The 25545-nt window shown below is 41.0% G+C and overlaps 1 protein-coding gene across 1 annotated transcript in view; it reads left to right on the top strand.

The window, feature by feature from the left end:
- The window catches only part of LOC308198431 (uncharacterized protein), a 115619-nt gene that overhangs the window by 77269 nt on the left and 12805 nt on the right, over nt 1-25545 (top strand). Inside the window, exons 11-19 of the mRNA XM_080600813.1 lie at nt 918-1885; nt 1989-3659; nt 5305-5378; nt 5771-5858; nt 6505-8791; nt 9205-9282; nt 9966-10003; nt 11070-11119; nt 13332-13426. Of these exons, the coding sequence (XP_080456939.1) occupies nt 8777-8791; nt 9205-9282; nt 9966-10003; nt 11070-11119; nt 13332-13426 (276 nt within the window). The 5' untranslated portion in view covers nt 918-1885; nt 1989-3659; nt 5305-5378; nt 5771-5858; nt 6505-8776. The remainder of the gene's footprint in view (nt 1-917; nt 1886-1988; nt 3660-5304; nt 5379-5770; nt 5859-6504; nt 8792-9204; nt 9283-9965; nt 10004-11069; nt 11120-13331; nt 13427-25545) is intronic.

The following is a 25545-nucleotide window of genomic DNA, read 5'->3' as shown; positions in this document are numbered from 1 at the left end:
TCATTTTCCCTTATACTTGAGCTAGACATACGTTATGAATGGAATATGTTCTTTTTGCATGTCAAGTAAAGAGTTGTCCCACATAATGTTATTTTTTCACCTGCATAAACATTATGTTTAATAGAGAGAAACACATGGGTATTTCCAAAATGCAATAAACTTTCCATAAAATTAAACAAATGTCTTGCAACAGGAAATGCAGCAGCAGAGAGCAGATTTTCCTAATTTTTCTATTTCTGTGATTAGCTTTATGTTCATTTATAAAAAAAAAACATTAAATTTTTTAAAATAATATGTAATTGTAAAAAATGTTTTTCCGTACTTGTCTTCTGAGTTATACGCTGACTATGCTCTCAGCAAAGTTATCTAAACCTACATGGAGTCCGCAGTGAAAAGACTAATGTAATTCTGCAAATGATAAACATATAACTTGAAAGGCAAAATGTCAAAACTTCTTCACTAAGACTTACTGAAAAATATTCTGCCTAAACTATTTTTGACAGAAAATTGGATTGTAAACTCTTCCAGTGTTAAATAAGCCAGGTTTTCTGCACAAATATGAAGATGTAATGGCAAAACAAGCAAGCAAACAAACAAAAAAGCCCAACCCCAAACCTAAGCAAATCCCAGAGAATTTCTGATTTTAATTTTTTAAAAATAAAACATGGAAATGTCTCACAGAGAATGGCAATGATTTCTTTAATATCATTTTGCTTGGAGAAATCAAATTTCTTTCTGATTCATCATACCCACAATGTTTTTACACAGCATAAAATTTCCCTAACAGAAAATAGCAGCTCTCCTTCAGTAAAGAAAATGCGTTCTCACAGAATCATGTTCAATTAAAGGTCTTGCAAGCTGTCTGATTTGAAATCGATGTAGTTACTACTAATTCTAAAAAATTATATTTTTTTCAGGAGATTTTTATTGTCAAGCATCTCAAGTTGCTGCTTTCTGCTGCTGGAGGACCGGACCTTGGCTAATGGCTGCTGGGGCATGGCCCATGCAAACTCCATTCTCTGGTAGGACAAATGGGCATAACTTAAAGTCAAGCTGAGCCAAAAATGTTGCAAGTGACATTTCTTTCAGAGACGTCTGCTTTAGAAAAAAATCAGTATTTCAACTTACCTTAAGAATGAAATCACCGACGAAGGTTGCACTTTTTCTTCTTCATCTCTCACGAGGCAAGGGAGGCGGTGGAGGTGATGAAAAAAAGAAGATATGGCTGGAACTGTGAGAAATTTGGGTTTACAAAATATAATAATCTAAACTGTAATTTAGCTAAAGACATGCAACTATATCTAACTCATGAAAGGTACATTGAGGTTGTTAGGGGCTAATTCTGACCAGCCCTTAATTCTGTAAATATACTTTCTGAAAGATGATGAAGGCTGTGTGAAAATTGCTTGAATTCTTTAGGAATGAACAGTCCATGCTACCCTGAAGAAAAAAGTACAAGTATTTAAATTTAAGTGCTTAGTACTTTGCAGTCTCATCCACTCTGGAGGGTGTTTCCTTGGGCAGAATGTGATCAATTAAGCCTACAAGTCAAAGAGAGTGTGTTCAAATTCAAAACACCAAGGGGAAACCGGGTGAGTCAAAAGTCTGCAATGTGAAATACTTCAGTCAAAATTTACTAAAGCCTCACTTTTGTTCTGTTTTTGCTGTTTCTTTGTTGTCGCTGTTGTCATCTCTTAACTGCGGAAATTAGCTAAAATTTAATCAATCAGCATTTATTTTGTAGGTAGTAGCAATATATTTTCCAAGAAAACAAACAAACAGGAAAGGGGCATTTTTGACTGAGCTGCTCAAATGAAGAAAGTCAGAGGAACAAGTTGGAGACCAGTCTCTGTTTTGGACCATGTCTACAATACTTCTGCCCAGCGTAAGGGGTAGAACTGGGAGGGAAAGGGCAACTGGGCTGAGGATGTGAAAAAGTGAAATTTTTGCTTTTTACCTTCTCTCTTTTTTTTTTTTTATCTGGCTAGATGTGGGGCTGGAAGAGCACCTGGATGAGTGATCAGCCTCCCTGCTCCTGTAGCAGCATACTGAACATCTTGCAGTGCTGAAAATAGCTCACAATAGCTGGTGGTTTGACTTTGAGAAAAAAATAAGAACTACACATCAGATAAAGTTGAAAAAGTAAAACTATAAACTTACAATGCTCTTATTATTATTATTAGGTAAAAGCTTTTCTTGGAATACTGCTAGAAGACGTATGTGCTAATGGGAGAAAGGATGAAGTGTATCACATGGTGGACTTCATCCTCAACGCCCAGTGATGAAATTCGAAGAACCAAAATGATACTGGCAAATGTAGAAGAAGCTGAAGAAAATCTGGAGCACAAAATCATTTGCAGCACACGGGGATCCCAGGAGGGCAGAGGGAACATTAAATCTCAGGATGCTGTCAATTGGGAATGGGTTTTATTGTGAGATATGCATCCTTCCAAAACCAGCATTAATGGGCACCTTTAAAATACTGAAGAGGATGATAACATTCAAATATGATGTTTTAGTCACAGTTTGGTTCCTGAGTAGAGTGAAATAATAATGGTAATGATGATTGAAGCAATAATAGTAATTAAAATAAATATAACCGTGTATCATTCTTGCTATTATTGTTTATTCTTTTCAGAAAGTTTTGTGGCTCAGCAGAAAAGGAAGATTTTTCAGGCCTTCATTAATAGGACTATTACATCCCAGCGACTGCAGCAAACCACTTCACAAATCTAAAGCATTGAAAATAACTTGAGTTTTCTGCAGAACACCCTGTACTTTAGGTCTCTGCTGTCTCCTGCAACTCAAATTTGCATTGTACTCAACAGATAAACACCATTATTAGGGTAGGCATTTAGGGAATGAGATGCAGTCAGTTTTATTTCATGCCAAGTTTCAGTCGGCATCTCACTGTTTCAGTAAGCAGCTTCTTAATGTGATGTTAAATCCCTGCTTTTCTCCAAATCTCCCTCTCTGGAATGTGGCTGATTTGGCAGAGCTGTATAAACACATGGAAAAACAGCAGCAAGTAAGTAACATGGGTAATCTCTGCACTACATTTGAACTTTTTGCTAGTGGCCTATTTTAGCCTTGGATAAAAGCTTTTCTTCCAGCTCTGCAGCATGAGGACATCCACAGCTGCAAACTCTGCTCCTTGCCACTGCTGGTGGGGCCAGCCCCTGCCGTGGGAATTGCCCCTCAGACACTGGCTGGTGCTTCAGATCTGGGCTCTGCTCTCACACACGCTCTCACTATCATCCGAGACATATTGGTCAATCTTGTGCCCCTTTTCTTGTGAACTTCTTCCAGCTTCTTGCTTCTCCAGCTGTCCACACTGCCTTGGTGATGGCTCCTACATGGATTCTGCTCCACGGTTTGTCAAGGACCATGTGTCCAGGAGGGGAACCCAAGTGTGAAGCCAGGGCTAGGAGTGACCTCACCCTTGTGTCTTCAGTGCAGGCAAAACGAGACTGCCCTAGAGTGCAGAGGATCACCCGGAGTGGAGGCAACCAGGATACGTGCCTTGGTCTGGAAGGTGTGGTGTGTTCCTGTGCTCCCACCAAAGACAGTGGCAGGAGAGCCTGCATCTCTCTGTGACTCTATCCCTCAGCAGCAGGATGGAGATGAAGATTTCCTTTTGCTGTCACGTCAGACAAGAGGTATGTGCTCTGGGGTCACGTTACCACCAGATGTACTTTGTTAGCATCAGCTTCACCTCCCACCTCTTCTCACTTAGAACCCATTGCTTGGACTGTGCAGCAAATAGAGCTTTTGCTCTCCTATCACTCAAGCATTATATTCCCATCAGGAAAAAAAAAAAAAAAAGCTGAATGTCTTAAAAACTTAAATTCTTGCTAAATTCTACTCTCTCTTACTGTGACTGTTTTGAATAAGTAATGATCATGTGTTATGTTTTATTTCCTTTAAATGATATTAGAGATGATGTACTAATATGTTAGGAATTCAGAATGTGGGTGGAGGAGAAATTTAACATTAAAGAAACACTTATAGATAATGAGGTAGTGAATGCCCCCAATGGAAAGACCCAAGCATGACTACTAAGCATAGAACATGAGGTTACCACACTATATTAAATAACATCATCTTCCTCAATTTTCAGAAACATATCTTGCAAATCTTTTAGCAATTTATCATCCTTCTTGGAATTATGTCATGCTTGCCCCTGAATGCCTTGAAGGATAAAACAAATTACCTATTAATACACTTTCATAGGAAATGAGAGCAAACTAGGCCTGAAACATCATTCTCTTCTATTTTTACACTCCTGTGATTTCAGTACACAGTAAAGTTCAAAAATTGCAGCGGTGGCAAACCAGGCCCTCCAGATGAGGAGAGTTAATTTGTTTATGAATCTATATTGATGGAACTCCTCCAGCAACAATCTGGCACAGATTTATGCATTTATCTAAGCTTAAACATCGAGCAGAGTATATCTCTGCATATCTTTGCATGATTTAGGCCATTTACTCAAGATCAGTGGCATGTCTGAATGCTGTCTCCACCCCAGCAAGCACAGTGTAAATGCGGTGATATGCAGCCTTTTGAGCCACAACACACAATTTCATGACATGAAATTAACAGGAAACTGCAAACTGCCCGCTGAAAATGCATTCCCTGGCTGTAGTGATCATGTCTGATCAAACATTTCAGCTCTGTGATTCCCAAGCTGGAAACAGATTCTGAGAGCTGAACAAGAACTTTTTCTAGTCTTATTGCTATAGTATTTGTCAGCTTAGAAATTTTCAATATGTATACTTTTCTCAGGAAATTAATCTGGGTACTTTAACATTATATAATAAATTTTATATACCTTATGTATTGCAAGAGGTCTAAAAGAAATTATGTTTCTCATATTATTTATTCACATTTTGCAGAAACAAGCATCAGACTTCTGAAAAAAAAGCACAAAAAAAAGGAAAAAAAAAGCATGAAACATTCTGTCTTTATTTTGTGGATAGGGATTGTAAATGTCCCTCAGCAAATGAATTCACATCTTTGCCTTTAGCTCCCAGTATGTACATAAAGAGAACTTACAATTCCATTAAATTTCATCAGAACTTTGCTGTACGTGAAGGCTGAATTATGAGTTTCCTTATAGCGACTGTAAAGTAGAAAATAGAATGGTTATTCTCTCATCTGCTTGATAGAGATGGGCTGGGACTAAAGTACCCTGCTTACAAATATGTGAAAAATATCTGGGTATTTTGTAAGGAATCAACTAATGTTGAATGGAAGAGGGAAAATGAAGTGAAATAAGTATGGTATTTCTGTTTGGTCCTTTAGTTGAAGATGGCTGAAGGAGTTTGGTTTCTGGCTTAGATTCTCTAACACCCTTCAAGACAACACACCGTTCCCAGGTATGTATATTTTTGACCCCAAATTAGGGGTGCTCATTCTTTCCATATAAAAGTGCTTTTTTCAGTCTGGATTTAACTTGCAGAATTTCTGCAAAAGCAAGCAACCAACCAACACCAACCCACAAGCATCTTCCAAAAATACCATCTTGGGTATGGGAGACATCTGGCCACCAACAAACAGCTCTTGCAGGCATTACGAAGGATGGTTGCACTCAGCCATTCTGGCATGGGCTGAAAACTGTGTGTGGATCTGTTGTGTAGCTCATCTGGTTTTGATGTAGTCTCCTGGGGAATGGGGCCTTAGCACCCTGTGAAGGTGGGTGTCATGCCAGCGCTGTCACCTGGTGATGGCAGTCAGCAGCACAGGGCTGCATTTTTTTTTTCTTTTGCAGTAAGCAGAGGCTTCCAAAGCACAGCCCTGCAGTCTTCCTTGCCCAGAGTTGGTGGCTACTGCTGCTGTCCAAGGAGAGCCTGAGACAGGTAGTTCACCGTTACATGAGAGCACCCAGTGGAGCAGTTCAGCAACAGAAGTAAAAAAGCTAAGGAAAAGCAGAGCTCAGCTATGGAATGCTAATTGCATCTGTTACAAGTATTAGCAATTAGCAATGGGTCAAAACCTCCAGATCAAAACCCCCAGACAGTTGATCACATTCCTCCATCCAGGGCTATGAATGCAGAAATAGGCATATAACATCTGGCTCAGGAAATTTCGACTGAGCAGACTGCATAACCCCTGGCTACATGGCAGGAAAGAGATTGCTTGCCTTACCCACTGCTTTTCTACTTCCCTTATGCACCTGTGAGATGAATTCTTCCCCACAAGGCAGGCGTGTGGCTTGGGCAACTTCTCTCTGCTCACTTGCACAGTTCGCAGGTTCCCCAAGCACAGGTTAACAAGCATACGTGGGAGATGACTTGCATTACTTCTTAATCTAGGCTTGTCCTGGAATTAACTGGGGCCTGGGCAACTTAATTGTAAAATCAGAAGAAATGAAACAAACAAAAAAACCTCCCAGCTTAAAAGCTTCCCTGTCAATGAATTTCCCCCTTCCCCCCACTATTAATTAATTAATTAATTAGTTAGTTAGTTAGTTAGTTTGTTTATTTATTTATTTAATTCTTACAGATTTGCAAGACATCATGGGAAGCAGCCAGTATAACTGCCTCGTGTCCTTGGCAGGAGACATGCAGAGACAAGCTGCACAATGTAACTCAAAGCTGCTTTCCCACACCTGGCCTTACTTTCAGTCATCTTGAATGAGCAAGTGCTAAATTTGACTGGCAAAGACAACTTTAAATCAGAACCAGGAGTAGAAGATATGGGCAGATATCTGTCAGCTAGGAAAAATACAACAACAAAAAAAGGGCCAGGAAGCTACCCTTGGTACTCAAGATGGCATCATAAATTTGCAACAAAACATCTTAGGCTGAGATGAGGAGAGCCAAAAGTTGCAGCCTGTATGCTGAGTATTTATGCTTCTGGAGAGCACGAATCTTTTCTTCCTATTGAGCATCCCCTTGCTGCAATTTTTCCCCATGTCCTGCAGAGTGCAGAGTGGTGTTTTGGAATCGAGGATCTATTAGTCAGGAAAGAGGATAAAGTCTAAGCCTGCTTGAAATTCTCTTTGGTAACAGCGAGGAGGGCAGGCTGCTCTGAGTTATGAAGGTGGCCTTTTCAAAATGGAAATAAACAGGCAGAGAGAGCAGATGACTTTAATGAAGAACTACTAGTGTCTTTTTTGCTCTCAGGTTCCATTAGCAAACAGAGACTGAAAAAACAGTGCAGTTGTGTCAGGAACAACTGGTCACTCTTATACACTCCGTTGCTCTCGTCAAACACATGTGCCTGTTGCTGCAGAGAAAGACTGAAATGTAAATGTCCATCTGCAGTGCTCAGCCTAGCAACAGCCTCACTTAAGGCCATGAAAGCCTGTGGGAAATTCAGGCTAAACTGAGAGGGCTTCTCTGGGGCATCAAATCCAGATGCCTGACTGCACCATCTTTCCTTTTGCCTGTGGGTTCCAGGGGTCTCCAAATATCCCCAAAGCTGCAGTTTTGAGGCACTGGATGCATCTGGTGAAGTACTAAACACCACCTAGTGACCTTAACAGCACCACTGCTCTAGACCAGAGATGAACTGCAGCAGGGACAGATAAGACAAAGTAGGACAGCAGATCTTGGACAAGCAGCAGGGTGGTGGCAGAGGCACCAGCCACAGGACAATGCTGCTCTTCATGATTTCTTGCATTGCAGTAATACTCAAGGAGCCATGCAGGGTGAAAATGTAAACACACAAGCTTGGAATCAGGCAGAAGCACAGGGGAAAATCTGTCTGTGATTCATGATATCAGGCTGTGCCAGGCTGTAACAATTCCTTTTTGCCATTTCAGAACAAGCGGACTTATTCTTCAGTCTGTACTAAACCATTGCCATCCTGCTCCCAGAAGGTGCTGGCACTGCTAATCCCACCCTCACAGTATCCTTTGCTGTTATAAACAGGAGAGCAAAAGAAAACATAAAGGAAGGTTCTGGGGTGGGGGTTTTTATAAGTATCTTCGCATTTCATGAAGTCTAGCACTGGGTTCAGCATGGTGCCAGTTTGTAGCAGGATCCTTTCTGCCATTGCTGACCAAGGCAGGCAGCTCTCAAGTTCCCCCACTACCTCCCTTAATGCTGCAGCACAGAGTACATAGGGAAATAAAACCCATAAATAAACAAGAAGGATGGGGAAAAGGGCAGTCTGGATCTTACTGAGCAGCAATTCTCTCTTGGAACTGAAATGCCTGGTGATGGAGTTAATTCACACTCGTCAGCCAGGCACAGGAGACTTGGAGACCTCTTGCTTCTGCATGGCCATGCGTGCAGAGCTGTGCTTGTCACAGATACTGGATGAGACAGATCCTATATTATTCTTGCAGCTTTAGGGCAACTGGAGGGGGAAGGGAGTGAGAAAATCAAATCAAAACCAGAAAAGGAACACAAACACAAATTTCCCAAATGTCTAGTACTTGATGGGGGCCAACGGTGACATTGTCTGTTCTGGGACCCACTGTCAATTATTTATTAACAGCTTGAACACAGCAGAGTATCTGAGTAGGTTGTGATCAAGGGTCTTCTCTGTCTTTGTGTGTGTGCGTGTGTGTGACTGAAGGTTTTGCAAAGCAGGGCAGAGAACAGTAGAGAGACGTTTTGCTCCTGGAGTGACAGGTACCTTAGCAATTTGGCATATAGCACAGTAAGGAAAAATTCCTCTCTCCATCCTGCAGTGACTGTTTCTGAAGGCTCTGTCAGGTGTATGTTTTTGGCTGCTGGCAGGGAAAGCCATCCACCCCAACAGCAAAGTCCTCCCCTTCCAGCAAGTCACACCTCACGGATGGCATCACGCAGTGAATCGTGGGATGGGATGGGGCAAGGTGGTACCTGGACCTTCCAGAAAGTCTCCTCTTAGCTGGGAACTGATGATACTTTGATCTTGGTGGCTGTAGACACTTCCCTTTCTCTCCTTGCCTACTGGGTCCTTCAAAGCCAGCCTCCTTTCTAATTTCTAGCCTGATATCCATCCCATCAGCTACAGGGAGTAGTGATCCGGACCTCCCTTGGTGGTACTCTGAGCAGTTCGGTGGCTTAACAGCCAATATAAAGAACTGATCATCCTACTGCTGTCATTTACTGTGCTTTTGTGTCCTTTTTAATCTCTTGAGCGTCTGACAATGATTGACATGTTTCTGTATGCTCACTGAACTCATGATAGCTTCAGTGCTGCTTTCTATCACAAATATTTTGGCCTTCTTTTGCTTTTAAAGGCTGCTGTTTTCTTCATTACTAGATGATGGCTGACAAATTCAACAGGAACAATGAAAGGTTGTTTGCAGATCTGGAGCTGTCATTAAGACCTACAAAGAAGGTGTGCCCCACACTTTTACAAAAATACCATTCCCTGTCTATCCCTTCCCCCTTCCACTCCCTCTATCACACTTGTGGGTGTAATGCTAAGTGTCTATGTATGGATCATTGATTTTAATGATCCTTTCATTGTAGGAAGTGTGACAGAGGAAATACATTGTTATGACTGCCTGCTGTTGGGTGGTCTGTTATATCCCTAATTTTCAGGCATTGTTTTCTTTCTTTTCTCTGCTTTAGTAAGGAGAGAGGAGGAGTGTGCAACAGAAGGATTGGGCTACACTGATAGTCATGAGTCTAGAAATGGTGCAGTTAGGAATATGATGGCTCATGAGGATGTGTGTTAGGACAGTGATCAGATAGCTAGGTTTTGAGGACTGTAGTTTGATGAGATGAAATCTTTTCCCAGTGCCAAGTTCAATGCTGAAAAATGTGACTTTTTGATCTGTTACTTTGAACTTATAACACAAAGCAGGGCAACACTCAAACATGTCTGCAGGTGGAGTATCATTGGAGGGAAGTGGTGTTCAGCTTCCAACTGCCCAAGTCACTTAAAAAATGACTCTAATTTGTCTGAGGAAATGTTTTCCTCTAATGTAGTGTCGCTTGCTGCAAGTCATCATTATTGAGTGTCTTTTAAATATCTGCTATTGCTGACTGCACATTGTACTGCTCTTTTGATCACAGTTGCTTCCCTGTGTTCCCTTTGTGGTCAAAGGAGAGATGTGAGTACTTGCAGGAAGACAATTTCTCTCCATCTACCTCACAAACACCTTAAGGTTGGTGGATTACCTGTGGGAGCTTGCTTTCTATTCACTGAACTCAGAGGCAGCTCAAGCAGCAAGGTTCGACTCGATGCTGACCCTTGGATGCAGATTTAGTAAATCCTTGCATTTTAGGTTACTAAGGTTTTCAAAGAAGCTCCAGTGATCGCAGTGGGACAAAATGCATTGCAGAACATGGGTCTCAGTGCCTAAAAACTTTTTGAAAATGGTGTTTAGGTTCTTGTGTTTCTTTCCTCTATTTGAAAATATTGCTTAAAACATGCTTAAAAACAAAAGGCAAAATGTCATATGTCTCTAAAGAAAAAAGATTTTATGTAAAGCTAACATAAAAAGCTAGGCTTACAAGTGCAGCAGCATTAAATATTTGCTAACATTAATAGTAGGTCTTTAATTTCTGAAGTTTTAGCTTGGAGACATCCACATCATCACAAAATGAATGTTGATACCATGCAGTGAGGTCAGAAAGCTCCATGTGAAATAATGATTGAATAGTAATTTTGATCAATTTCTACAAATCTATCAGAATTGAAATGAATTGGGAACCAAGGGACATCTTAATCGATGATTACTGAAAATGTTGGGATGGGCGGTAAACATCACGGTAGCTTTGAGAACCCATAAATTATCAAGACAGTGATATATCAGCGACTGAATGAATAATGTAGAGATCAACATGGCTTATTTAAATTTAGCTTAACCTTTTCTTCCATGGGAGAGCAAGAGAAGAATAATTGACTCAATTAAATTTTAATCTTGGAAATGTTGATCAGTAGCTGGGTTTGCCATAAACCTGGTTTCCCTTTACCATATAGATGAGCCAAGACTTCTAAGCTTGATGTCTCCATAATAATATTGACTGTAATATGCCCAGAAATTATGCAGGGTAGATATTTATGTGTAGCAAGATTCTCAGCTAACCCCAGGGATCAATTTCTGTGTTTCTATTTTCTCAAGCATTGTATATTTAAAATAGAGATTCTTTTTTTTTTTTTTTTTTTTTTTTCAGTATAGCACATGGAACACCCCCCCCCAAAAACTCAAAAGGAGATGGTGAAAGTAAGTATCTCTAGATGAAAAGCATTTTGGATCAGCTCTTCACTGTACACAATGAAGGGAATAACGGATGACAACTTTAATTTAAGAAGCAATTAATGTAAATAATGTATATGTTGCAATTGACTGGAAGAAACAAGTGTTTCATGAGGTCACCTGAACTGTCAAGAAGCGAGATTCTCTTGGGGCTAGCTGAGCTCTTCCTGAGCATTACAATTGCTTCTTGTTATTTTGTACAAGTGTAAAACTGAACAGAAAAAAAAAAAAAAGTTCATAGTTTGCATTTCTCTCTCTCTCTTTTTTTTTTTTTTTTTCCATTTTTAATGAAAGTAACATGAATCCATTGAGTGACTCAGAGGCCACCTTAAACCAGCAGGGCCAATTGGCCAAAGCTTTATGTGCTGTGACTGATGTCCCTAGCTGCACATGGCATTGCCAGCAGTGGCAATGAGCAACAAATACCTTTTGGCTGGGAGAGGTTCTGCTGTGTTTGATCCTATTCTATTGACATAAGAGGGATAAAATACAACTCTTTTTTTTTGAAGCCACAGAAAAGCAAAAGCTAGAAAAGGTAGCTATGAAGGCCTTCCAAAAGCTTTAGGACCAAACCATAACAAAAAGATAAGGCTGTTTTGAGATGATAGATGGAGACTGGTGGGAAGTCACTTCATTGCGCTGAGCTCTGGCTGAGGCAGTGGGAAAGGGAAAGGGGATTTCCTTAGTCACACAGGCTTGAAAAAATAGAGGGGATTGCTATGAGATCTCCAGAGGAGTAAAGGGGCAGCTGAATATACCGCTGCTTTAGGTTCATCCAGGAGAGCCTGTTCACAACCTTGTATTGGTGATGACTCAGACTCTGAAGGATGGCTGACGAATTTTACACATCATTTTATAAACCAGGGGACTGAAACATGGCTCACCAAACACTTAAAGATGCTTGAGCAAAAAGTTCACATATGTTTCTGCTTAGGACTCTGTCTGTATTTCCAAAATACCAGATGTGGGCACAGGCTTGTTGCCTGGAGAAGGAGGTGCATGGCAGCAAGCATTTCATGCACAGCTTTTGAAGCTGGGATGTAAACACTGGGCATGATATCACCCAGGGAACCAGTGGCAGGCCCCCAGACAGCCAAAAAGTGGCATATTAGTTATTCTGCATAGAACTCAAAACCTCACCTGAATATGAATGACAATAATAATGTCACATCATTTGAGACACTGGCTGTATATCTTCTGAAGTCTTTATCAAACTACAGTCCTAATCATCTACTCATTCTTCCAGCACAGAATAATAATTTTCTCTCCCTACTTGGGATCTTATTGCATTAACAAGACTTTAAGAGGTACATCCTCCCCTTGAAGAGGCATGTTTTATTGGCACCGGCAGCACAGGTAATGTAAATTATAGGACAGATAGATAAATGTATTTAGACTGGGGCAGAGGTGAACCTTTTTATGGCATTTCATGTCATTCATCTCTGCTCTTGGCTGGAACTGCAAAGATGACCAGAAATTTGCTCATGGAACATAGAACCTTGGTCAGACATAATTAGGAAAATCTAAAATGTCATTATTCTTAGGTCTTCGCCTTAATTACAAGGTCATCCCACCACCCTAAGAATATTCTATTGAGTTTCAAAGGTGTTCAATAATTCTCTTCCAAGATAGAAAAAGGCAAAATACAGCTGGGGAAAGAGCAAAACATGAGAGGGAGGAAAGCAGACCTAAGTGGAAATTATAAACGAAACATTATTATGTAAGGCCAGTAACAGTTTTTCACTATAATTAAGATGGATTACTTTAATAATCCTTCAGGGCTTGATTCGAAACTGCATTACAAACCATTTATGTGGGGCTTTGGTACTCGCTGCCTCTGTGAGGAAATCACAGGTGTTTAAATAAGAAAAGGGAAATTCAGAGTTTTTATATTTCTTCAAGGAGCCTCCTTAAGTCTGGAGACATGCGCGGCTGCCTCAGATTTATGTGCTGAGGAGAGTGCCCCAGCTTTGATAGCACTCTTGGAAAGTAATTACCTTTTGCAGATTTTACACCTGAACGTATATACAGGGCATAGCAATTTGACTAGGGAAAAAAAAAAAAAGTGAAACCTTTTGTGCACAGAAGAGCTGCTGTTTGGATTAATGAACTGCAGAACTAACTTTCTCCCCTCTGCAGATGTCAGTTGTGCCTTAGAAATATATTCTTTCCCTTACAGACACACAAGTATTGGAAAGGCTGCTTCACAAACGAAGCCAGGACTATATGGGAAAGCAGAAGGCAGTGCTTCAGGATTCACAAGTACATCTTAATGTGAGAATGAGAAAAATGCTAAAAAATGACAAAACATAGAAGGAAAGTTTAAGATTATAATATTTCAGTTTAAAGTTATAATCTTCTGCATTTTTGTCTTAGTCATTTGATTGAGCTCACAGGTATTGAAAAATATGCACACTTTGATTTTTTTGTGAGCAGAGAATAGTAGGAAGGGCACACCAGCTGTAAACTGGTGGGCTGAGTTAGCCATTGCGGTATAATCTAATGTCCAAATATTTGGCATCTTAATTATTTCTCAGCTGGAGGTCAAAGACCTCCCTAGTGAATATGTAGGCCTTGCGAATGTAAAAATATCCATTTCCCAGGCATGGAAGCATTCAGGTTATTCCCACATTGAAGTCAGTTGGGGGTTTTACTTCATATTGTTGTGGGCTAAGCACCTCTTGTGACAACTTCCCTGTTGGGGAAATCTGAGGAGAAAACCCTGTTCTGTTAAGGCTGATGAGTGTCAGTTCATTGATATGGGGCAGCAAAGACAGTCAGAAGCACCACCTGTTCTGGAGGGGTTGGTAGATCCTTAGGCTGGGATTTGGCAGAAGCTAAGGTGCCCACAATGTGGAGCAGAACCAAATAAAGCAGAACCACATGGGATATCACAAACAACTCCAATGCGATGGCTAGCCCCAAGGGAACTGCTTCTGTCCCTTTTCCCAGCAAAGCTTAGGATGGAAGTCTGTCTGACCACAGATGCAAGAATGTCTCTCTCTGTTTCCTTTTGTTCTTGCTGTTTCTGATTAGCAGCATTGCATTGCAAATATTTAGCATCCACCTTCATGGTTTGCTGTATCTCTCATTGGAGAGGTTGTGTGGGGAGGAGAGCTGGAACATCATTTATCAAATTTGTCAGTCTTGAGCTTTCACAGGGTTCACTTGCTTTCTGTTCCTGGAATATTCACTGTTGAAGAGCACAATGGAATCATCACTTATTAGGATCTGCCCAAGTCTGACAGAACAGCATTGATCTTTCTCAGACAGGTTTATTTATTGCTTTTGCCATTTACCACAGAATCACAGAATCACTTAAGTTGGAAGAGACCTCCAAGATCACCCAGTCCAACCTCTGACCTAACACTAACAAGTCCTCCACTAAACCATATCACTAAGCTCTACATCTAAACGTCTTTTAAAGACCTTCAGGGGTGGTGACTCAACCACTTCCCTGAGCAGCCTATTCCAATGCCTAACAACCCGTTTGGTAAAGAAGTTCATCCTAATATCCAAGCTAAACCTCCCCTGGCACAACTTTAGCCCACTCCCCCCTGCCCCGCCCCCCCCCCCCCCCCCCCCCCCAAAAGAAGCACTCACACAACCCCTAAAAATCGGCAAGAGTTGTTTATTGCCGGGACATCTTGCAGGCAAGCCTGCGGGATGTCCGTGGTGTTTGGTGGCTCCAAGCTAATGCTTGCGATGAAGCCTGAACAACAAGTAGGGGGCTCGCTGGGCACTCCTGCGATGCTGTTGATGCTCTCGGATGGCAGAGCACAAAGACATGCCACAGTAGTCCCAGGTCTCTTCTGGCCGAGGTGGATCCACTTCCATCTATTCCTCCACATCTGGTGGATCCAGCTGCATGGGCTCTGCAGTGTTGGGCAGAAGGCTAAGCCAGTCCTTGCCCAGGACTGCCCAAATGGGATGCCTTCCGTCCGGAATGTTCTCAGGCCACGGTGCCGAACCAGGGGGTCGTCCAGTCCCATGCCTCGGTCCCATGCCAGTGTCGGGTTCATTATCACACATGGGTCTGATGGTGCCGTCTGGTTTACGGCCATTACTGGGTCCTGCACTGTGCTCCGGACTATGGGCATGCCTCTGCTCCCTGCGGCTGTCTGCCTCATGCTCCCGCCTTCGCCCCACATCACCATTGCTCCTATGGTAAGGCCCAGGCCCCCTGTCGCTGGGTGTTTGAGGGGCCGGCCTGTTCCCCGCATCGTTGCGGTGCCAATGGTACCGCCTGTACCTGTCTATGGGCTGGGTGCCAGAGGTCCCTGGGGCACTGGTGTCTCCTGTGCCACCGGTGCTATCCCTCCGCCCACGACACATCTCCTTCTGCTCAAGTGCATTCCTTCTTGGTGCTTCACCGGACTGCATGGCTGTCCTCGCACACCAAGGAGGCCTGCTGCTCGCCTTGCTCTTCTGGTCTTCTTCCTGCCGCACAAGCTGGCAGTCAGAGGGCCCAGATGCTCAGCAAATGGTGGGCCAGCGGCAGCGGGCCTGTTTTATAGGGCCTGCAGCAAAGGCGGGGCAGTGGTGGCCACTGTGACCTCAGCAAGCCCCTGTGATGGAGTGGCCCGTGCGTGGCCAAAGGCGGCCGTGTTCGGAGTGGCCTGGAAGATGCCCTCACGTGAACAAGGAGGAGGTTGGAGGGGCTGAGGCCCCCTTTTCTGGGGCTGGCTCGCCCAGGCCATTTGGCTTGCCACAGAGAAAGGCTGCCCCTCAGCCATGGGGACAGCTCCTGTGGCTGGTTGGCCACAGCATGTGCTACAGAGATGAAGCCATATCATCTTCTGCAGATAAGTTGACCCAAAGTAACTTCTAGATAGCACGTGGAAGAAGCACTGATTAAGAAACCCCCAGATTGTTGTACTTAATACTGCGATACTTTTTTTTTGTTGTTGTTCCCACATAGCTGGCTGTTTATATAGATTTTTTTTCCTTCACCAGCACTGTCAGGCTGTCAGGTACAAAGGCAGTACCCAGCTACTACTGAAGTCAATAAGATTTTGGAGGCCAAATACTTTTATGGAACTGATCATAAGCTATATGGAAAAGATGTTATCCTCTTCATTACTTGCTTTTATGATGTATTTGATTCCTAAAAGCTATTGTGTCTGTCATTTTATGTCTATGGCCAAGCACTCCAAAGCAGCTCCATGCCTTGTTTCATTGAAGTGTTTTCCCCCACCCTGCTGAGGGGCAACACGTAGTTTCATCCTGTACGCAGAAAGCTGGCACACAAGGTGGCTGTGTATATAGGCTTTGGTGGGTTCAGTAGTTGTGGAAGAAGGAGTGTATGAGAACAGAGCAAGGTTATATGATACTTACATTGAATATTCTTTGACCATTTGTAGATCAGTGACTTCCTAATGGTAATCCTCAATCATCTTCTCTCTTTTTTTTTTTTTTTTTTTCTGGTGTCCCCTTGAACCCATTTAAACTGTTTGCTCCCTATGTTTCACAGTCTTGATGATAGAGGAACTTATTTTGAGCTTTCCTCCTTCCAGTTTCATTTGAAGCTCCTTAATTCTTATACTAGAATATATATGCCTGCCTCTGATACACCTATTCAGCATCCACAAAAATGCACTAGAATAATTTTTGAGCTGTGGAATTGAGCTGATCATCAGGATCAATATCTCCTGATGGGCCTCTTCTCCCTGAATTTGTCTATTTTCTTTTTGAACCTATTTATATGCTCTAAAGATATCCTCACAACATGTACTTACTGAGTGAGAAAGGTCTTCTGTTTGCTCTAAAAGTACTGATTGTTTCCTTAGTTGCCTCGTGCTGGAAAATACTAAATACATTATTTCTATATCTGACTTCTCTGTACCAGTTATGATTTTATGGACCTCTACCATGTTCTTCTGAGTCTTCTTATCCCAGACTGAATAGTCCCAGATTATTAATTTTGCTTCCTGAGTAAGCTACTTTTTTGAGATAAAGTATGTACACTCTCCAGTTGTACCTTTCTGAACTGTTAAAGTTTTAAACCTGCATTTCAATTTAAAGTGGCTAAGGAAGTCCAAGAGAACATAAGGGATTTAGATGCTCAGTTCAAAGGCACCTGTCTTTGAAAAAATCAGTTCTTGATTATTTGGTGAATTGAATATGGATTCTGATGAATTTCCCTACTATGATTCAGCTATACCCCTGGCTAGTAGCAAGGGAAAGTTATCACTTGCTAGTTCTTCTGAGGCATCCATGGTTCATTTTCCACCAGATGAATATTCACATTACAAAATCAGTTTTTCAATTACAAAATTCTTCCAGATTCTCGGAGTTTCTTTAGGGAGAGAAACTCCAGTGTATATTCCCTGCACCTTGTGGTGGCATTTAAAACTTAAAAGCATATTGTGCAATGTCCACAACTTGCTATTATTCACCTTGAGGTCCCCAGACTACACCCCAGTGAGAGGAGATTGTGATTTAACCAATAAATTATCATGACAAATCTACAGCCTTATGAATAATACATAGGAAGGATGGGATGGGAATATCTGTTGCCATTTCTGTGGATGTTACTAATAACCCGTAAAGTCACTCCTCTGGGGATGCTGTTCTGAAGAAGCACAAAGCTAAGGCTGCAAAGCATCTTGCTTGGCATGTAGAATTGCTGTTTATAATGCAGGTTGAATTTGCCAGCACATACACTGAAAAAGAAAAAAAAAAACAAAAAAGGAAAAAGAGAAAAGAAATTGTAGATGGAGACAGCAGTTCTCTGATTGCTGAGAAACAGAAACAGCCTTTGCTCAGGGAGGTAGAAGAAAAAATGATGATCCCGTAATATACTTCTTGGCAAATAATCATTTAGGAGATATTAGAGAAATAAGTACAGTATGAAATGGGAGTGGCATTTTTTTTGCCCTAAAGGGGATGTCTCTTATTCGGTAATGCTGTTGAATAAAATATGAACCCACAGTTTTGTTTTGTACTTCTGTATTTTTATTAAAATGTTCAGGGTTTAAAGTTTAATAAATTGACAAAAAAAAAAATATCTATAGACGACCTGGTTTCCATCCAATCTGTACTACAGCAACTATAACACCAGGACTGCAGAAATAAATTCATTTAAGCTCATACCACTATGACAGAGAGGTTCCACTCAAAAAGTTTATGACTCCACCCCATGCAGAGGAGATCAGTTACCCCAAATTTACTGCATGCTCTTATTTCAGTATTATCTGTATCTTGTTGCTCAGGACCTTTGTCTTATTCAAACTGGGCTGTCTGCAAAAATGAATGTGATTGCTGTAACTTAAAGGGAGCTTCTTAAACTAAGTACATGAGAGTTTCTTCTTGGAGTAGGTAAAAGTTGCTGATTTTAACTCTCTTTAATAAAGCAGAGTTAGACACAAGGGAAAGAGGGGTGAATTAAACTCTTCTGTAAATTCTGGGAACCTGGGACCAAGCTAGCTTGATACTGAGTTTATGTTTTTCTCTCTAGCTTTTTCACTCCGAACACTTCACTTCCCCAGACCTGAGCAAGGTATCAGATGCCCAACTCTTTTTACTCTTTTTTTTTTTTTTAATTTATCTGCAGTATGCAAAGTCAGTTTTACTGATGGGTTTTAACTTAAAAAGCCTTCTAGACTCCCAGTTATGCTCAGCCTGGCAACCTGCAGCTGATATACTGCTTTCTGGACAGCTCCCCTTCATCTTCTCTCTCTCTCTCTCTCCCCCCCTCTTTTTTTTTTCATTTTTTTTCTTTTTCTTTTTTTTTTTTTTTTAGGTGAAAACACACCGATTTAAACATGCATGGAGCTTGTGAAAAATGAAGGAACAGCTATTAACATTTTGGGTTGGATCATTAAAACTTAGTTTCTCCTTGTGCCTGTTGAATACAAAACTGACAGGTGGGCACAAGAGGGCCTCCCAGCCAGTACCCTGGTTGATCTGGATGTGAGTGGAGACAATTCACAGTGCACTGGAAAAATATGCCTGATACAAAAATGGAGATGGTCTTGCAGGTGTTGTGCTCTTGAAACCACTTTATCCAGACCAATATTCCCTGTCAGTCTAAACAAATGCAAGGGAAGCAACAAGTAGAAATGAATTCTTGAGAAGTCACAGAAAGTTTTGCTTTATTTCCTAAGCCATGAATTCATAAATGCCTGTCCAGAACAGGCTTCCCTGTAGGCGGAAAAGGGAAAGATGACCTGTTTTAAATGGAAGAGAAGCTATAATTATGACTGGAAGAAATTCTGAAACATTAATACTCTTGAACAGACACATTCACCTCTCAGTTAGGTGGAGCAATTTCTGTTGCTCCAGCACAGGTGGACACAAAATAGCTTCAATATTATTCTGTTGCAACCTCTCATAATTTCTTTCAACCTCCTCCCATAATCTTGCCTTCCTGCCACTTGTGAGGCTAGAATCCCATGTGCTTTACTACAACCTCCCTTTCACAGTGATTTTGCTTTGTCTTTTGTTCCCTCATGCGCCATTATGCTTGAGTACTCAACAAGTTTCATTCTAGATGTTTGCTGTAACAGCACAAATCAGAAGATGTCCTGCATATGTGTGTGTATACATGTAATAAAAAATGCATAGTTAAAAATTAAGATAGAATTCCATAATTGTCAAAATATAAGTGCTCCAAAATCATTAGTTAATCCCTTTCCCTTTCTTTCCTTCAACAAAAGGAATGAGATTGCCTTTAGTATTAAAGAAAAATTCAGGTTGAAAAGGACCTCAGTAGGTCATCCAGTCCAACCTCCTGCTCAAAACAAGATCAGCCCTAATGCCATAAAATTTCATCCTTTTGAGGTTTATTTAACTGTACTGGTATGACTGGTAAATTCATTCTGACTACAGAATGAATTTAAGAAAAGAAAAAGCCTTGATACCTTCTCTGGTATCTCATGACTCCCAGCCATACTGAGCTCCAGGATTCATCTGCTGCCCCCTTGCCATTTTAGGCTAGGCTGGCACCACAGAGCTCACAGATGCCCTATTTTAAGATTGAATGTGTCAACGTCTCTGAAAGACGCTTTGAAAAGTAGTAGCCAGTCAGCTCTTCTGTGTTTACAAATATTTTATTTTGTGAGAATTTAAAGCCCCCATAACCATAGAATAAATATGGCACCCTCCCTCCCCCACTCTTTGGACAATTTCAGCATTTCTGCAGGTTGTTTTGTAGGAAAGAGGGGCAAGTTGTTGAACCTCTGACATCAAGTGACCTAACAAAGCCTAAGAACATAATTAGCCCAAGCAAAAGTACGGGAGACCGGCATTAAATTCTAATGTGTATGAACAAGCTCATGATCAGATTCAAAATCAGAATCAAAATGATAAGCAGACCCAACCAGAGATCCACATCTCTATTTGCCCAACACCAGCTGCTGAGAATAACTTAATTCTATTTGCAGTCTAATCATCAGCATGTGTACTAAAGGAGGACAGTATTTTTAAGTATCTAGGGAGTAAATGTATCAGAGACAAATGTAAGTCCAGAAACAGAATCTGCTCACACCCAGGTTGAGCAGACAGGGTCAGGTGCGTTAAAAGTATTAGAAGGATTAAATGTGCTAGCAGACAGAAAGCCTAGTAGAGTTTTATTAAGATAGAGAGAGATGAATATTATTAAGCCTGGTGATCATACATGTCATTTTGGGAGAGAAGGTATTAGAAATGGAAGCAAACATCATTAACAGCAACTAAAGGAACAGTTTCATCTGCATACATAAATATTTTAGCCCTTGCTCTTCCTCTGGGTAGGTCATTAAAGAAATGCTAAGAAAAAATAGTAATAAAAAAGAGGATGAAGCATTCACCCTGAAGGCATTCCACTGAAAACATGAGTACAAGGTTAAGAAATGCAGGGAGAAATGAGAGTAAAGGGCCATCCTATGTGCACTTTAAAAGCAGTGTAACATTTCTGATGTTTTTACAAACAAGACTAGGACCTGGCTGTGCCATTTCAAGGCTGAAGGTTCTGAGTAGCAGCATGTACATGGGATTTATTACTGCCTTGGGAACTTGGAATACTCAAAATCAGCTTGCAGTCACATTTGGAGCACTGACTTTAATAGGAGACTGGGAGAAAATGCTTGAGCATATGGTTTTCATAGGGATCAGCTCATCAGCCCAGGGATCACCTCATCAGGACTTTTGCCTTTGTGAAGCATTGGGAAGGTGTTTAAACATGAATGGAGATACAATGTGGAAAGTTTGGGCTTCATATCACTTAACACATGAGAAAAACACACTGCTGAGATTTGCATGGGCTGTGTCATGCCATAACATTGCTCATGCCCAAATCCTCACTCCTCAGCTCCGTTCAGGGTCTTTCCAGAACTAGAAACAGAGATATCTCCCATTAGTCTCCTTGATGTGTCAGTAAAAAGTCACTGTCTTGTCACTATTCCAAAGCTTGAAAAGGAGGGTTGTCTTTGCTATAGTGAAATGCAAATCAGCTTTCCCAGGCTTCCATCCACAGCAAGGTGTCTTTTGGAAGTGGCAATAAAGTGTTTCCTAAGAACCACCTTCTCTTTTCCCTGTCATGAATGAATATCAGTTCAGAGTGATGCCGCTCTATCTGTAGAGTTAAAGCTGGCAGGTAATTCATCATCCTACACTAAGTTGACTCATTAGAAACTCCAGAAACTTAGATATTCATATCTTTCCCTTTATTCTTATTTCACAAAGTTTCCTGTCCCTCTGTTTTGTCCTCTGTTGCTAAATTGCAATTATCATGGATCTTTGATCTCTTCACCTGTGGGTAACCCACTCATCCATCACCACAGAGACTTTTTTAGACAGTAAAAATCCAAGACTTTCTGCAGATTGAAATAACCTTTAAAGATAGCACCTCCCTGTAGAACAGCCATAAAGGTTGCATCCAAATGGAGGTGTGTGTGTGTGTGGAGGGGTGGCATTTCCAACTCAAAGCAGTAAACGATCATTAGTGATTTAAAACTCAGATTTTATTTCAAGAAAGGATATGTTTGTGGCTTTAAAAAAAAATCCTGTCCTTTTCAAGCTTTTAGTTAACATCTTCCTTGCACTTTCTGATAAATGGCATCATCTCCATGTCCAGAAACTAGGATTCTACAGAAAATCACAAGTAGCTTTGACCTTGAGTAGGTACGTAGGTAGGTAGAATTGGACATGTGAGTGGACAGTTTCTGTTGTTTTGTCCTGGTCACCTGGAACATGTGCAATCTATCCAGAGCTTTCAGCTGGATTTGGTGTGTGGGAACTGAATAGCTCAACAGTATGAATATTGTATGTCTGTTCAGCATTTCCTGACAGCATGATCCGTATTAGATATCTATGGTACAGCTAATTTGCAAAGTTATGATGAACCTGCCTAGATTATTCTAAATGTGAAACTGACCTGTTACAACTATCAGGCAGGTTGGATATACAGAAATCTCAGAGAAAAGTAGAGAAGATCCAGAATCTAGTTGGACTCATTTCTATAGCAAAAAAATTGAACTTGCCTAGAATAATGTCTGTTTTTCCCTCGATATATAAGCTTCAACAGTTCTATTTCAAGACCACTTTCATTTCTCAGGACTCATTTTTACCTGCAGTGAGTGGTGTTTGGATCTACAGCTTATAAAAGATTCAGTTTAAAAAAGAATAACATAAAACCCAACACTGAATTCTGCCCTATTCCAAATACCAAAATGAATCGAGGGTACATTTCTATCCTTATGAGAGATTTTTTTAATTTATTTTTTTTTTCATGTTTTTTACTTTTCAGCTAAAACTCCATTTTTGCACAAGCAATACCCAATGGTATCTCTTTAAAATTTTAATTGAACATGAGAGTTGCTATTCGTTCACACTTCATCATTGAAAGGGGCAAAAGGGAGGCAGATCAGAAATTACCATATTTATGACACATTGATAATGAATGTGAAATGCCATCCTCTAGCAATTTTCTTAAACTCTGTGCTCTGTCTTCTAAGTTATTCCATGGGATTAGTCCTGCACTTCTGCAGTGCCAGCACCAGCCAGATACCTTCTGTGGTTCACCTTGGGGTATCTCAGGCATTTGGAAACTCAGAATTTCCAATTGCAAACATTTTGAGCCTAGATCTGGTACATGTAACGTTTGTTGAGGAAAAATAGGAAACATTACAACAGCAACAGTTGTCTCTTGCAATCGTATGGGAATCTGTGCCCAAAGCTGTGCATTGGATTATTGACAAGGAAAATCCAGCCCTGATGTGCCCACTGGATTTAGTGAGGGATAATATTACCCAAGCACACACAAACAAGTCTTATTATCAGGCTGGGCAGTAGGGCTCATAACTCTAGGAGTTTTCTAAAACAACATGCTTGGGAGAGACGGCTTCTAAAATAACAGTCTGCAGAATTCTAGGCCCAATAACTAAGGCTCCAGTAAGTCCTAAGTACTACCACCTCACTTTAAAGCCCCTAAAGCTGAAGAGTTCATAATACTTCTAGGAGCAGGGTACCATTACGAAGGATGCGGTGCCATTGCAGCTGACTCCTGTCTACACTGGAGTCATTGATGTGCTGCTTTTGGCCCTGGAGGCTCAGGCCATCCTTCTGCTTTAGGGATCATTAATACTCATGTGACTGGGCAGTTACCAGCCAAAACTAGGGCACTGTTTTTTTTTTTTCCCCTTAGTCTTCCATCAACTCCTTTAGCTGTCCCACTGTACAAACGTGTATGTGAGTACCATTGGCAGCAAAGGGCTGGGGGTTAGGACCATGCAGCTTGAGAAGGCAGACAAAATTAAAAAGCTAGCAGTTGTATTCTAGATTGTGCCACACTTGATGCTCTTTCCATTACAGTGCTGAGTTTGAAGTAGTCTAGCACTCCTGACCCCCACACTCCAGAGCATTGCCACTGTTCTCATCTCTGGAAACAAGTGTGGATGTGAAGCTGGGGAAGATTGGTTTGGCTCCAGGAGTTGCCTGCAAATGCTGTTCAAGAAGCACAAAAATCTATTGGGCTCTTGTGGTAATGGTGTCTGACAGAAATACCCATCAGAGGGGACAATGAAAATTTCACACTTTGCTTGGCAATGCAGCTCATAGCTATTACCCTTTCGGAAAAGTGGACAAGTACAAGAATGAGGCAGGTGTTTTTTGTTCTGAAGTAGATATTGTAAGGCACTCACCATCAGCAATGCTATTTGGTCCATTTTTGCTCTGTTGCACTGTCTGCACAATAATACCACTTTGGGCTTGATGACTGGGCAGCCTCATATGGTAAGGGCTGCAATAAGGTGTGAAATAAAGATTTAGTAGCATAGGATTCCAAATGCAGTCTCACAAAGGAGTTCATTACAGTTCCATTAAAACTGTACAGCTAGCATTAAAAACAGGTAAGAAATGAAATAAACAAACAAACAAACAAATAAACCCCACAAAGTTTCTGCACCAGCGGTCACACTGCACAACTAACAGGCACTGTTTCTTGCTCTGGGACAGATTGCACAACTGTCACTGTTAGCACAGTTGTTTGATTATAGACATAGGACCCGGAGGTCTCAGAAACTGTCAGCCCATAGGATTAGGAGTTCTTGCCTAAGCAGAAGAGACTTTGTTCATGTTGGTGAATACCATCCATCTTTCACAGTCCCCCAGCTCACAGTATGGCTGGAAGGTATTGAGCACAAGAAACTTAATTGGGTCAAACATTTCAATTCGTATCAGAAACCCATTTAAAAAGGAAAGGGCTGCTCATGCATCTCTGAGGGCAACCACTTTGCTCCCTATTGATTTCTAAATGGTTTTAGTCTTGGTCTCCAACAGATCTTCAGAAACTTTTTTTTTTTTCCACACAAACTTCTGGATTTGTCTGAAGGTGGTGAGGGGTTTTAATAATTATTTCCTCTTGAAATATTGTAGAGAAGATGATTTGAAATGGTGAAAGCATTCGTTTTGTATATTTTCTGAGCTGAGACAAATTTCAGAGCCAAAGCACAGAAACGTCATCAGTTCAGTGTAAAGATAGGTTGAAAAAGATGTTGATGGAATAGAAATAAAGAATTTTATGAATCCATTAATGGATTTCTTCCTATACGTAGATGTTTTGAAATGTCAAATTTTCATTCAAAACTGGAATGGAAAACATTTTTCCTTTTGCAACAGATTTCACAGTCTGGGAAATCTATTTGCACACCATCAAGTTTGTTTGTTTGTTTGTTTGTTTTTCCCCAGTAAAAATAATACTCTGTGTCAAATTTCAAGAAACATCTGGAAATTTGTCTTTATTAAGCTATGTATCACTCTTTTCTATTCCATTCTTCTGTCTATGTTTCTGTCTGTCTTTGCCACCCCATAAATCTGTAAGGTGAAGTCATTTAAATGTTCAAATAAGTGTACAAATATAGTTAGGCAATTTTATTCACCTAGGTGGCAACTTTTCAATATCAATCTGTCTTCTT

The sequence above is a fragment of the Anser brachyrhynchus genome (assembly GCF_964034855.1).
Source record: "Anser brachyrhynchus genome assembly, chromosome: 7".
NCBI lineage: Eukaryota > Metazoa > Chordata > Aves > Anseriformes > Anatidae > Anser > Anser brachyrhynchus.
This window is presented reverse-complemented; position numbering and strand designations above follow the sequence as displayed.